The sequence below is a fragment of the Lepidochelys kempii genome, chromosome 9 (assembly GCF_965140285.1).
Source record: "Lepidochelys kempii isolate rLepKem1 chromosome 9, rLepKem1.hap1, whole genome shotgun sequence".
NCBI lineage: Eukaryota > Metazoa > Chordata > Testudines > Cheloniidae > Lepidochelys > Lepidochelys kempii.
In genome coordinates this window covers 828,535-842,788 of record NC_136388.1, presented here as the reverse complement: position 1 = coordinate 842,788, position 14,254 = coordinate 828,535, and the positions used below count along the sequence as shown (strand labels likewise).

General features: G+C 48.4%; 2 protein-coding genes and 1 pseudogene across 4 annotated transcripts in view; all 3 read right to left on the bottom strand.

Annotated features, from left to right (window-relative positions):
* Positions 1–14,254, bottom strand: part of LOC140917024 (D-beta-hydroxybutyrate dehydrogenase, mitochondrial) — a 50,735-nt gene that overhangs the window by 3,478 nt on the left and 33,003 nt on the right. For all 3 annotated transcript variants that reach the window (XM_073358974.2, XM_073358973.2, XM_073358976.1), the window contains 2 exons: positions 9,089–9,230; positions 1,332–1,484 (listed from right to left, as the gene is read on the bottom strand). In XM_073358974.2, the coding sequence (XP_073215075.1) occupies positions 1,332–1,484; positions 9,089–9,230 (295 nt within the window). The remainder of the gene's footprint in view (positions 1–1,331; positions 1,485–9,088; positions 9,231–14,254) is intronic.
* LOC140917023 (very long-chain specific acyl-CoA dehydrogenase, mitochondrial) overlaps positions 1–14,254 on the bottom strand; it is an 86,650-nt gene that overhangs the window by 58,390 nt on the left and 14,006 nt on the right. The gene's annotated exons all lie outside the window — the stretch shown is intronic.
* LOC140917027 (large ribosomal subunit protein eL33 pseudogene) lies at positions 7,151–7,481 on the bottom strand (annotated as a pseudogene).

The window sequence follows — 14,254 nt, the reverse complement described above, 5'->3', positions numbered from 1 at the left end:
GACCTTGCCCCTTTCCAGCTCCAAACCAGAAATAATTCCATTGATACTCATGTTGTATTTGCTATCTGGGTGTTAGCCAAGGAGGAGCAGGGGACAGAAGATGAGGCAGCCATGTTTGTTGTGGGCACATGGATGGGGATTTCCGAGGGCCACGGCCACTCCATCCATTCCATAAACTCACCAAAGAGCTGCAATCCCCATTTCCAGGTAATAATGAATACTGAGCAAAACCTCAGACAGGGCAAGCTTAGGAGCATTTGGGGCCCAAAGCTGGGAGCCCCAGGACTCTCTAGGTGGCCTTCTCTCCCACCCCCACTTCCCCATGCCAGTGCAGGGGAGGTTTCTCTGGTGCCTATTCACATATTGGTCTGTGTCTGGAACTGGGGCGTGCGTGTGTGGAGAGTGATGGGAGAGAGATGGAGCTTTCCTGTTAAACAGGAGGGGAGGGAGCTGTGATTGCGGCCCTGCTGCAGCTATGATAAAGGAGAGACATCCTGATCCCTCAGGGACAGCCCATACTCACCACAGTGCTCTGTCAGCGCAAAGTGGTTTGTACTCCAGCAGGGCTGGGAGCAGGAGCAGTAAACCTCCTCTAGCGTTTCATCCAGCCCCTGGGGAGCAGTGCCCTGGGGAGCCTGCAGTCGCATGTTCAGCTACATTAGCTGAACTGACCCTGAAAATCCTCTCAGCTATTGCAGTAATAAGGAGTTTTATGGGGCCAAGCTTTGGGGCTTGAAATGTTAGAGCCACATGGAGCAGAGTGGCACACTTAGTTTCTACACTGTTGTTCACACCCTGTATGCACCTTCACCATGACAATGGAACAGGAATAACAATATATAAACTTGGCTGGGCAGTTACTTATAGGGCAGCTGGGATATATTTAGTAGCACACAATATAAATGATATCTGGAAAAAACATCTGTGTGTCACCTCTTGTGTGTCTGTGTCTCCCTTCCCAGAGCAGGAGGCTGGGCTTGCATCTGCCTACTGCCTCCAAAGTCCTCATATTTATTACCTCACTGGCATGCTGGGCTGGCTTTTTGGGAAGCATCTAAAATGGCTCTGTGCATAGATATTGTTATAACCTCATTTATCATCCTTGCTATAGCTCAGGTCCCCTCAACAACAGGAGTTACACAAGGTGATTTGCTATAGATCTGCAAAGTGCTCATATTACGGCCAAATACTGCTCTCCATCATGCCTGTACAGCCTCAGGGGCTTGCACAGGTGTCACTGAAGGCAGAACTTGAGATGGTTTCTAGTGGCTTTTCCCTGTTGCTTTGCAAAGCTTCTCTCTGACTGCGACCATGCCAGATGCCATCTGTACCTTTAGCTCTGCGAACAAGGGGCAGGAAAGCCTTGGTCACTCTGACAGTTCCCCACAAGTTGACGTCAGCCACCTCCTTGTACTTGTCTATGCTTGTGAATTCCACCTCTCCGAAGGCTGATACTCCAGCATTATTCACCAAGCCCCAGAGACCTGACAATAAACAAAAGAGTTAAAGGGTTTAAGTGGGGGTCCCTCAGGGAGAAACAGCTCTTCCGGGATTTCATCTTCTCTCAGGGTAAAACAACCTGCTGGCAAAAACAGGACTTTTTCATCTAGGACAGTGAAATACACCAACAACACCGCAGTGGGCTACTGTAACATGGGAATAACAGGAGTAGGGATGTAAATATTGTTTTAAAAGTTAATTGTTTAAACGATTAAAAATATTTCATTTAAACGGTTAACCGATTAAAGGGCCAGTTGGCATGGCTGGGGCTGCTCCAGCCGGCGTGGGGGTTAATAGTTAAGGCGCGTTAACCAGTAAGACAAATGCTTAACGGTTAACATTTTACATCCCTAAACTGGAGAGACAGAAGAGCATCAAGGCATTGACTCAAAGCACCAGGGAAGTTAGTGAGGGGCCAGCACCTGACCCTCAGGAACGTTGCTTGCTGTGATGTCGTTGGCTCTCCTGAGGCTGGGATGGACCTGTATCTGTCCCACTAACCATGGCCCACTCTGGCTGGTGTTTGACTGAAGAGCACAAACAAGAGAAATAGGCAAGAGCTCCCCTGGAGCAGCTGCCTCTCCAGCAGCAGCACAGTGACCTCTTCCAGCCAGAGAAGATGAAGGATAACACTTGATTTGGGGAGCCTAACCTGGGGACTGATTTCCAGAGGGGCTGAGCAGCCATGGGTCCCACCTACTTGTGGGGGAATGAGGGTGCTCAGCACCTCTGAATAAACAGGCTCAAGATGGGCACCCAAAACATCAGAGGCCACTTTTGAAAGTCCTGACTTAACTGTGGCACCTCTGCAGGGTTCTACCATCCAAGTTCTTTCTCCGGTGTTTGCAGAGGGCAGCAACTTGTAACCAGCCCACAATTTGGCTACTTTCAATCCTTACTACAGCAGAACCTCATTCGTTTGCACTAAAGACACAGTTGTCTTTAGGATTGTCTGCAGGATTGAGTCCTTAGATTTTACGTTCTTCAGAGTAAGGACTCTGTCTTTCTTCTAAAGTCCTGTTTATATCCATATGGTGTGATGTAAGCAATAACCAACGATAATGACAGAGCAAACAATAGGAAAACAAGGATCAGACATTGCAAAATTCTGACCAGTTATTTAGTCATGTATTTATTATTATTTCTGTTGTGGTAGGGCCATCATTATCAGGGTCCCCATTATACTTATCTGCTCACCTGTCCTACCACATAATGAACAGGCCCCTCTGCCCAGCCAACCATGGCAGACTCCAATGTCCCTTGTCCTCTTTGAGCAAGTTCTCCCATGCTGCTCCTTATGCCTAGAACGCTCGCTCCTATTCAGTTCCTTTACCCTCTTTCAAATCGCTTCTCAAATCCCGTTTCTACTGTGATGGTCTCAGCTAGCTAGCTCAGGTAACAGGTAGGCAGGTGGCCTGTTGGAAGAGCCACTGAAACCTCGTGTTCATTTATTTTGGTGTCTGTGTACATATGATTATTTTTAATTGAAGATTGTAAATTATACAAATAGCTAATCCAGGCAACGCTGTGTCTCTGTTTCTGCTACACATACTGTTCCCATCCCCTAGTCACATTCTCCCTGTGTTACACACCCACCTGCTAAGCGTTGTCCTTATTGTAGACTGTAAAGTCCTTGGGGAAGAGACTATCTTAAATTATATCTTTGAGCTGCACCCAGCTAAATGAGGCCCCGATCCTGATAAGGGTCTGTGTTGGGGTAGCACCCACAGATAATAAATAATGATAAGAGTACTACGGTATTAGGACACAGAGTGCCTGATTAATCTCTGGTGTAATTTCACAGAAGTCAGAGAGTTCGGCAGAGACTTGCATTGAATGAGTTTGTTATGACTTCCCCGAGGCAGAGAGAGAACAGGGCTTACAGCAGAGCTTTGGCACAGGAGTTCTTGGCTCCCTGCCATGTTCTGGAACAGGTCTCTCTGTAACCAGAGCCTGTATAATAAATTTAGTACATTTAGAACCATTTATGAAAAAGCTAATTAAAGCAGTTAATCCTTTATGAGATTCCATCATTAGTCAATCATATCATAGTAGTCTGTAACATAACTTTGATAGTCATCTGGCACACGTTTAAAGAGCATTATCATTATTATTTGTTCAGTGTCAACATTGGTGGGTGCCGCCCAAGACCAAAGAGAAATAGAGACACCACCCACCCCAAAGAGTTTAGCATCTCAAAGCCCAGACACTCCGTCTGTAATGCTGTGCTTTCTGTGTGTTTTGGAACAAATTCTACTCCTGAGGGCATTCTGCACAAAAAAAATTAGAATTTGGCACACAATATTTTAAAATTCTGCAAATTTTATTTGTCAAATAAATGTGGAGGCTCCAGCATGGCACTGGAGAGCACAGGCTAGTGGCTGCATAGAGGTGGGAGATCACTGTGCAGCTGCCTCCTGGGACATGGATTCAGCAGTGAGGCTGCACCCAACTTATGAAGAGAGACTGAGGGAACTGGGATTGTTTAGTCTGCAGAAGAGAAGAATGAGGGGGGATTTGATAGCTGCTTTTAACTACCCGAAAGGTGGATCCAAAGAGGATGGCTCTAGACTATTCTCAGTGATAGCAGAAGACAGGACAAGGAGTAATGGTCTCAAGTTGCAGTGGGGGAGATTTAGGTTGGATATTAGGAAAAACTTTTTCACTAGGAGGGTGGTGAAACACTCGAATGCGTTACCTAGGGAGATGGTGGAATCCCCTTCCTTAGAAGTTTTTAAGGTCAGGCTTGACAAAGCCCTGGCTGGGACGATTTAGTTGGGGATTGGTCCTGCTCTGGGAAGGGGGTTGGACTAGATGACCTCCAGAGGTCCCTTCCAACTCTGATATTCTATGATTCTAACCCTGACACAGCGCAAGGACCCAGCCTGCCCCAGAAACACCCCAGGGCCCTGCCCCTCTGTGTGGGCAGGCAGGCTCAGCAAGACAGGATTCAAGTGTGGAGGGGCTTAATGTGGGGGGATCCAGGTGTGGGTTGAGAGGGCTCTGTGTGGGGCAACCTGGGTGCGGGCAGCTCAGTGGGGAATCTGGTTGCAGGGGGGATCTGGATGCACAGGGGCTTGTTGGGGGTTTCTGGGTGTAACGGTAATGGGATTCTGCAGGGGGGTCCAGGTGAAGGTGGTTGGGGCTCAGTGGTGGGGGAGCCTGGGAGTAGGAGGGATAGAGCTTGGCAGGATAGTCTGGGTGGGGGACTCAGATGCTGCGGGAGCGGGGCTCAGTGCGGTGGGGATCCAGGTGTAGCTGGTTGGGGCTCAGTGGGATAGGGATCCAGGTGCACCTGGCTCATTGGGGTGGTCCAGGTGCAAGGGAAGTGGGGCTTATCAGGAGGGTGAGGCTCAGTGAGAGGATCTGGGTATGAGGGGGTCTGGATGAATGGGTGTTGGGTGGGTGGGGGAGCAGCTCCCTCTACAGGAATCCCTCCCCCTGCAGCTGAGGAGCAATGGGTGCAGGAAGCTGGGGAGAGAGGGGAGCAGTTTGCAGAGCTTCCTGCAGCTGGGAGAGAAATCTGGGGGTGGGTCTGACCCAGCCCCAGATGCCGTGCAGGGGAAGAGGAAGACCCGTTCTCCCCAGCCCCGCTGGGACTAGCAGCTGAGCCTGGCACAGGGTCAGAGCCACCAGCCAGGTCTTCCCCAGTCCCGCCTCCTGCCCCACAGTGATTTACCTCTCTGCCAGCTGCCCTGGGCACCCACAACATACTGCTGGGGAGGGTCGCATAACCGCTCTTGTGGCTTCCCTTTGCTTCCCCTTCAGAGAGTCAGAAAGCCAAGGAAAGTGTGGGCCCCTTACTGAATGAGGGAGGCAACCTAGTGACAGAGGATGTGGAAAAAGCTAATGTACTCAATGCTTTTTTTGCCTCTGTCTTCACTAACAAGGTCAGCTCCCAGACCGCTGCGCTGGGCATCACAACATGGGGAAGAGATGGCCAGCCCTCTGTGGAGATAGAGGTGGTTAGGGACTATTTAGAAAAGCTGGACGTGCACAAGTCCATGGGGCTGGACGAGTTGCATCCGAGAGTGCTGAAGGAATTGGCGGCTGTGATTGCAGAGCCATTGGCCATTATCTTTGAAAACTCGTGGCGTACGGGGGAAGTCCCGGATGACTGGAAAAAGGCTGATGTAGTGCCAATCTTTAAAAAAGGGAAGGAGGAGGATCCTGGGAACTACAGGCCAGTCAGCCTCACTTCAGTCCCTGGAAAAATCATGGAGCAGGTCCTCAAAGAATCAATCCTGAAGCACTTGCATGAGAGGAAAGTGATCAGGAACAGCCAGCATGGATTCACCAAGGGAAGGTCATGCCTGACTAATCTAATCGCCTTTTATGATGAGATTACTGGTTCTGTGGATGAAGGGAAAGCAGTGGATGTATAGTTTCTTGACTTTAGCAAAGCTTTTGACAAGGTCTCCCACAGTATTCTTGTCAGCAAGTTAAAGAAGTACGGACTGGATGAATGCACTATAAGGTGGGTAGAAAGCTGGCTAGATTGTCGGGCTCAACGGGTAGTGATCAATGGATCCATGTCTAGTTGGCAGCCGGTGTCAAGTGGAGTGCCCCAGGGGTCGGTCCTGGGGCCGGTTTTGTTCAATATCCTCATAAATGATCTGGAGGATGGTGTGGATTGCACTCTCAGCAAATTTGCGGATGATACTAAACTGGGAGGAGTGGTAGATACGCTGGAGGGGAGGGATAGGATACAGAAGGACCTAGACAAATTGGAGGATTGGGCCAAAAGAAATCTGATGAGGTTCAATAAGGATAAGTGCAGGGTCCTGCACTTAGGACGGAAGAATCCAATGCACCGCTACAGACTAGGGGCCGAATGGCTAGGCAGCAGTTCTGCGGAAAAGGACCTAGGGGTGACAGTGGACGAGAAGCTGGATAGGAGTCAGCAGTGTGTCCTTGTTGCCAAGAAGGCCAATGGCATTTTGGGATGTATAAGTAGGGGCATAGCGAGCAGATCGAGGGACGTGATCGTTACCCTCTATTCGACATTGGTGAGGCCTCATCTGGAGTACTGTGTCCAGTTTTGGGCCCCACACTACAAGAAGGATGTGGATAAATTGGAGAGAGTCCAGCGAAGGGCAACAAAAATGATTAGGGGTCTAGAACACATGAGTTATGAGGAGAGGCTGAGGGAGCTGGGATTGTTTAGTCTGCAGAAGAGAAGAATGAGGGGGGATTTGATAGCTGCTTTCAACTACCTGAAAGGGGGTTCCAAAGAGGATGGCTCTAAACTGTTCTCAATGGTAGCAGATGACAGAACGAGGAGTAATGGTCTCAAGTTGCAGTGGGGGAGGTTTAGATTGGATATTAGGAAAAACTTTTTCACTATGAGGGTGGTGAAACACTGGAATGCGTTACCTAGGGAGGTGGTAGAATCTCCTTCCTTAGAGGTTTTTAAGGTCAGGCTTGACAAAGCCCTGGCTGGGATGATTTAACTGGGAATTGGTCCTGCTTCGAGCAGGGGGTTGGACTAGATGACCTTCTGGGGTCCCTTCCAACCCTGATATTCTATGATTCTATGATTTTTCTGTGGGGAAGCAAAGAAATCTGCAGGGAACATAAATTCTGAGCATGTGCAGTGCTGCAGAATTCCCCCAAGAGTAAAATTCTGAATTATATTTTCAGTAAAAATTTAGATTCTAAATGGACACAGCATCACTCTGATTCTGTGCCCCCTGGTTTTGTCAAGAAGGTTGGGTTGGAACTTAGCACAAAGCAAGCCACTGTTTCTATGGGCATGTGTTAGTTTCGCCCAGCTGTCTTGTGTTGTGTTGGGCTTGCCACCAAGAGTCACAGTGTGGTGTTTAGTACTGTACACATAGGCACATCTCTTGCCCAAGTAGAATTCAGTCTTGTCCCAGGTCTAACTCCGTTAATTTTCAGAAGGGCAGTATGATCCCTTTGTTTTGGAGGCCACACTTATAGCCAGCAAAAATGACCTTGGACCACAATCTCCCAGACATGGTGTTGCCCTGAAGTCTTGATCCCAGCAGGCCCCCATGGCTCTGGCCCAAGATGGCAGTGAGAGGGAGCCGCCATTAGCATGCCTATGGCAGTGAGTGACTACATAAATCTCCACGAAGGAGGGACTGCCCACCTATCAGATGGAGAAGTACACAAGAGATACTGTGCCCATCCCTGCTAGGAACCAGACTTTTATCTCATTGCCACTGTCTGAGAAACAACAGTGAGGTTTGCCTGAAAGCTCTCATTCTGTACAGCATAGCTCTGGGCCGCTGCTGCTAACCTGTTCTGCGTGAAAAGTTTGGGGAGGTGTGAGAAGGTGTGGAGAGGAATCTGATGAGACAGGGCAGGTGTGGAATGGTTGTGCAGGAAGGACAGAATTGTGCACAGAGAAAGCACATTCAGGGGAGGAGGTGGGAATTGACTTCTGGTTATTTCTTCCTTATATTTAATAGCATCATTCATGTAGGGATTAAGGACCTTGTTGTGTACTTTGAATGAAGTTTGGGACTATCTTTCTGCCACACTTTTAATGTGCCCAGCACCTTAACACCTGCCAGGACCAAGGAAAAAGCTACTTCTGGCCCTACCCCACCTCTTGGATGGAGCAAACCCCCAAGTGCTCCTGTGAGGATGTCCCTGGACAGAAAGCTGTGAGGAGATGCTCACTACCCTGACATGTCATGTGCTTATCATCAGTCCTGGTCTGAGGCTGGTGGCTGGTTTACTCCCATGTGGGTGGCCAATCAGGCTCTATGAATACAGTGGAACAGGCATAGTGTGATCCACTGGGGCCAAGAACCCTCACAAACTCCCCGAAGCAGGCTCAGATACAGAGGGGAGAGATGGAGAGGCACAGGGAGGTCCCATTTCAAGCTCCATTCCCCACAGCCAGCCTGGTTACCTGCAGTGCTGCCGAGTAGTAACTTTCTTCAAATCAAGCAGGAGCCAGGCCGTTCGTAGTAAGAGGCATAGGTGCTGACTCCATGGCTGGAGCACACACGGGGAAAAATTAGCCAAGCTCCCCTTACCCCTCGTCCCAACTCCTCCTCCTCCCCTGAGCGTGCCACATCCCCGCTCCTCCACCTACTTTCCAGCGCTTCCTGCCCAGCCACCGCCAAACAGCTGTTTGACAGCGTTAGCACACTCTGGGAGGGAGGGGGAGGAGCAGGAACGTGGCGCACTCAGAAGAGGAGGCGGGGAAGAGGCAGGGCTGAGGTGGGGATTTGGGGAAGGAGTTGGAATAGGGGCAGGGAGGGGTGGGAAGAGGCGGGGCCTCATGGAAGAGGTGGATTGGGGATGGGGCTGGGGGCAGAAGGGGGGAAGTCGCTGCCTATGGTAAGAGGTGGCTGCTGTCTGCCAGCTTGTGTCTGCTGTCATGCAACAGTCCAGCTCCCCTTTGCACCTTCCAGAATGTGACAACAAAAAACTAAAGCCAGGAAATGCCTCCCACACAACAGTCAGATCCATTACTAAGCCACTCAGATAAACTTAACTCTGCCCTAGTGGGGTAATTCCTCCTTAACAAGGGTTCATGTAAGTGAATTAAAAAGGCAACTGGCCTGAGAGCAAAGGCTCCCCCAGCTTGTAATGTTATCCCCACTACCTTTCTCCGGCTCCTTCAGATTGTTCTTCACAAACTCCACAGCCTGAGCCACTTCTTGGTCACTGCACACATTTAGCTGCAGCACTTTCATGCGATCTGATTTCATGCTCTCCAGCTCCCTGGTGCCATCTCCATTCTCACCCTGCCCAAGAGAGAAAGGAGAGAGAGGATGCCCTGCTCAGACAGAACAGCAGTAATCTAGCCCCGCACCAAGGACACAGGCTTGCATACAGAGGCGGCGCCCAGATGGCCTATGCAATCACACAATGCCAGTCCAACCTTTGGGAATTTACCTCCCATTTCTGTCTCAATTTCCCCACCCAGCAAATAGACTGACTCTGTTTCTCCCTTCCTCACAGGTGGACTCATTGGTTACTGTTTGCCCCGCTCTTGGAGGGTGTAGAGAGTTAGGTAAGTGCTGACCAGTGTCAGTGCTCTGTGGGTAACAGAGCCAACATTTTCAAAAGGATCACAGAAGTCCAGATTTTCTGGACTTGAGAGTAAAGGCTTTTCTGGCAGCTTCTCTGAATAGCTCACTCTCAAAATTCCTACCCATTCTAATTAAATGTATTCTTTCATTCTCTTTCAGAAGCAAATGCAAGACTACAATGCCAAAGGCAATTCCTTGCTGGCTGAGTCTGAGAGCAAACAGTCTAGTGCTATAAGAAAGGAAAGGTATAAAACACTGAAAGGTGAACATTCTGTATAACAATTTGCATCTTTTACAAAAGAGATCAGGAGGCATAGTAATGGAAGTATCAGGGAGATGCAGTGACCTCTGTGGGGAGAGTGGCAGCCATTCAGACACCTGGTTCACAGCAAGATGGGAAAAGGAAACGCTGGGTAAGGACATCAGAACAAAAGCTTACTCCACCCTGAATAATGAGGTCAACTCCACTTTTCTTTATGACCAGTTTCTTGTCCAGTTTTACTTCCAGGATCTCATGCAATAGCACAAAGCTGCAATATTTAGTTTGCAAGCACTGAAATGAAAATTGAGGGACAATATTTCCCTTGGAATTTTAAATAGAATAATGGAAACCGTTCTTAGGTGCTTAGTTTTGTTGGGGTTATTTTTGGTTTTGTTGCTGTGTGTATTTTGTATTTGTTGCTGTGTATTTTTTTTTTTTTTTATTAAACAAAACTTATATTTGAGACCAAATTCCAAATTGTACCTGGTCATTGCCAGGCAAAGCAGGCAGGATTTGGGACTTGGCTTTAAGGTCTTTTTGGGGGTGGGGAAGGAATGAAAAACAGAACAAAAACCAAACACCCCTACAAGGTGGAATTCAATTTCCCTTAGCTCAGCCATGGACTCCAGGGAATCCAGGCATCTTAGAGCTGATATATAGGTCACCATTTCCTCCCCTCCTTCTTATCATCAATTTTATCAGGGAGGAGACATTTGCATTTTGATGGGCTGCTATTAGTCAAAAACAACAAGGAGTCTGGTGGCACCTTAAAGACTAACATTTATTTGAGCATAAGCTTTTGTGGGTAAAAACCTCACTTCTTCAGATGCACTTCTGATTGATCTGATTTCTCCTGTACTTGCATACTAGCTTCCAATTATTGTGGGCAAAAAGGACAAGTCAAGTGTAGTCCCACATCATGTTACAGTAGGTGAGGAGATTGCCTGTCTTACCCCACAGGTACCTGCTCGACTGCCTTGGCAGGAAGGCTGAAGTAAATATTGCATATTTACTTAGTTGCTTTTATTGGTGTTGCAGATTACCTGTCTCCTGTTCAAAAGTGCCTTCCTCTGACAACTTCAGCTAAGCAAAAGGGTCATGTGGTTAGTCAGAATGGCCTAACTTCCCACCTCAGTCATGCTGATACAGATGGGATAACTCCATTAACTTCAATGTGGAGTTACTCCAGTGTTACACCAGTGTAACTGAAATCAGGATCTGGTCCCACAACATTTCCTTTTAAAACTTAAATGTTTCCAGGCATCACAGAAACACAGGACGAAGCAGTTGAACTTCCTGGGTCACTGGACACAAGACACGACAGCACTGCTCACACCTTTCTATGTACGTGAAAGGAAACTTCCCAAAGTGTGATGTTGGCATTTTGGTAGGCATTGTGTCAGCATCACAATGTTATGCTCCCTTTTAAAGCAAATTGTTTATATGCGGTACACTGCTGCTCACTGTATCTTGGGAAAATGTTGTTAAAACTTAGCTTTGGATCATACAAAGAGCTTTTCAGCTGCTTCACAGTGAACGAAGTGAAGCCCATCCAGCTCACGAACAGAGACTTACTGTATCTGGGCTCAAGGCACTTCTTGTTAGCTCAGAGTGCTAAGAACCAGGGCTCCCTAAGCAAGTTTTCTCCCCCCTCAGCCCTTACTAAAATAAAAAGAAACACATTTCCAGTACTTCTGCCAAACAGCCATTGATCAATGACTTGGAAAAACAGTGTTGCTCTTTAGTATTTCTCACCTAAAACAAGAATTTTCTTCTTCAGCCAAGGAGGATCAGTTACTGCCCTAAACTCCTGCAAATCACTCAGTGCTGAGAGAGTATACTGATTTGGAAGGTCTATTTTTATATCAAATAAGCATCAGAATAACTGTCTGACATGGCTGCCCACTGCAGGGCTGGCCCTGCCCCTCTATGGTTCACCTCTTCCTTACCCCTCTGGGGCGATGTGAGCTCTGGGAGGGCTGCGGGAGTGCTCAGGCGAGGCACGCTTCCCAGGACTGTTGGGGTGTCTCACCATATCCCCCCAAGGGTTCTGCTCTGTGCCTCCTACTCCCAGTGTCTCCTGAAGGGTCTGCCTGAGTTGCCTCCTGGGTGGTTTTTTAGGGCTGTGTCACTGACCCTCGCTGCTCCTGACTCTGCACCATGATGTCCCCTCGGGTCTCTGGGGGGGAGAAGAGATCGTCCAAAAGAATGGACATTAGGTACAAAACACAGAGGGAAGCATGCAGACCTGGTATTCCCAGTGCGCCATCTGCCTCCTTTTCTCTCCTGGTGCCTGGTGAGTCCATACAGGGGACTCGTCCCTCTTGCAGACAGATCCTCATGCTAAATGAAAGTGCCCACAAAACCTCGTCCATGTCGCCGTGTTGATTTATCAGCAGAGTCTGGGCTCGGTGCCCGGATTCCAACAGCAGCATCTCCATCACCCAGCAGACACAACTTCTACCCCTTCGCCTGCTCTTTGTTTTATTTGTTCTTTCTACGGCTTCTGTGCTTTCAGGCTGGGAGGGGAAGTTTAAACTGCATTATAATGTGTGACAGACACAAAATGAGGGGGTGATCTCTTTTATTGAACCAACTTCTGTGGGTGGAAGGCACAAGCTTTCGAGCATCCCAGAGCTCTTCTTTGGGTTTGGGGAAATGTTTAGTCATGAGGTGGTACTGTATGAAGCATTCTGCACCCTATCTTTGCTGAGTGACGGAGGCAGTCGACACTCTTTTTTTACAATAAAACTGTTGTGACTAGCACCTATCTTGCCTCTGTGTGTGTGACTAACACAACATGGGGTCAGAAGATAAACAGAAACGGCAGAATTTTGTCAAAATGCTAAAGGTCCCCCACTCCAGAGAGACTCAGCTTCAACAGACCGTCCGACTGGCCCAACTGGATGGAGCACTTTGCATGTTTTTGCATTACAACTAAACTCCACAATGAGACAGGGGAGGGGAAAGCTAGTTCTCTCATCTGTACCATGGGCAGGGAAGCTGAATGTGTCTTTCAATCCTTGGCCTTTGGAGACGAGAGCCACAAGAACAATTACTCTGCGGGGGCTGGCTAAGTTTGATGAGCATTTTATACCTCAACCTAATGTGGTTTATGAGCGAGTGTGTTTCTACCAGCATGTCCAAACACGGGGGAGGCTGTGGAATCTTTTATAGGAGGCTTGTATGACACGGCAGAAAATTGTGATTTTGAGAATAAAAGGGAAGAGCAGACTACAGACAGTGCCTGGCATTTTAGCAACAGACTATCAGAGAAACTGCAAATAAAGAGAGATTTCTAGATAATACTAGTCTAGATAATACTTAGTCCTGCCATGAGTGCAGGGGACTGGAAGACCTCTCGAGGTCTCTTCCAGTCCTATGATTCTATGTAACCCTTCAAACAGCAACAGAAATGACAAGACAATTGGAGAGGACTAAAAATCAAGAGAGACCAGAGGCTTCCAGAAAGAGAACTAGAGAAAGTGACTTACAGAGTGACGACAGGAGATTGGCACAGCTGTAAAAAGCAATTCAATAAATCCTCAAAGGTAATGTTTGGGGCTTTGAGGATTTATTACAATTGCTGCGTATGATGTGGGAAAAGTCACAATCCAAGAGGTGATTGTCCACCCAAAGGAGCCACATGCCATAAATGCACAAAAACTGGACATTTTGCCACCGTCTGCCCATGAAGGGGTTGACTCTCAAATAGCGCCTTCTTTTGGCTGGGCGTGGCATAGCAATTCTCTCCACATCATGTACCTTCTGCTGCTGGTCATTCCAGTGCTGTGGTCATCTGCCTCTTCCTGTGACTTGGACCATCAGCCAGGTCACTTTAAAGTCTCTCCTCTTCTGGGTAGTTAATGAACAAAAACAAGGGGAATTAACAAAGATGTTCATCCCAAAGCTGGGTCAAGGCTCTCTTCCTTCAGAGGACACTCATCAGTCTAGGGCCCTAACCTCCATTTGCAGGTAATAGAAGGCAGTGGTTCCCTCTCAAGGTGAGTCAGCATCTGACCCTCCCTCCCCTCAGGAAGGGGCTGTTGGGCAGCAGTCAGCTGGGGAGCTCTGCTTCCAGTCTGCCCTCTCTGCAGCAGCTGAGGACTGAAGGTCTGCTCTCCTCCCTGGTCTGCCAACAACTGAGCTGGGTTCTCCCTCTTCATCTCCTCCCTCCGAACCTGCCATTTCTCACACCTGCTATGGGGCAGCGACACCTGAGCCCACCCTAGCTCATTAACCCCATGTTGTCCATGTGGGGTCTGCATACCGCATCACCCTGCTGTACACAGGCAGTACAGGAAGTGAACACTGAGAGTCAAGAGACCTTTTTTCTGGGCTCAGTCACATGTAATGACACAGAGCCAGCCTGGAAGCTGAAACTGAGTATTTGAGGCAAGACTTAATGTTAAAATAGATTCAGGTGTGGATGCAACCGTCATACCAGAAGGGCCTTCTAATCACCTTCAACCTC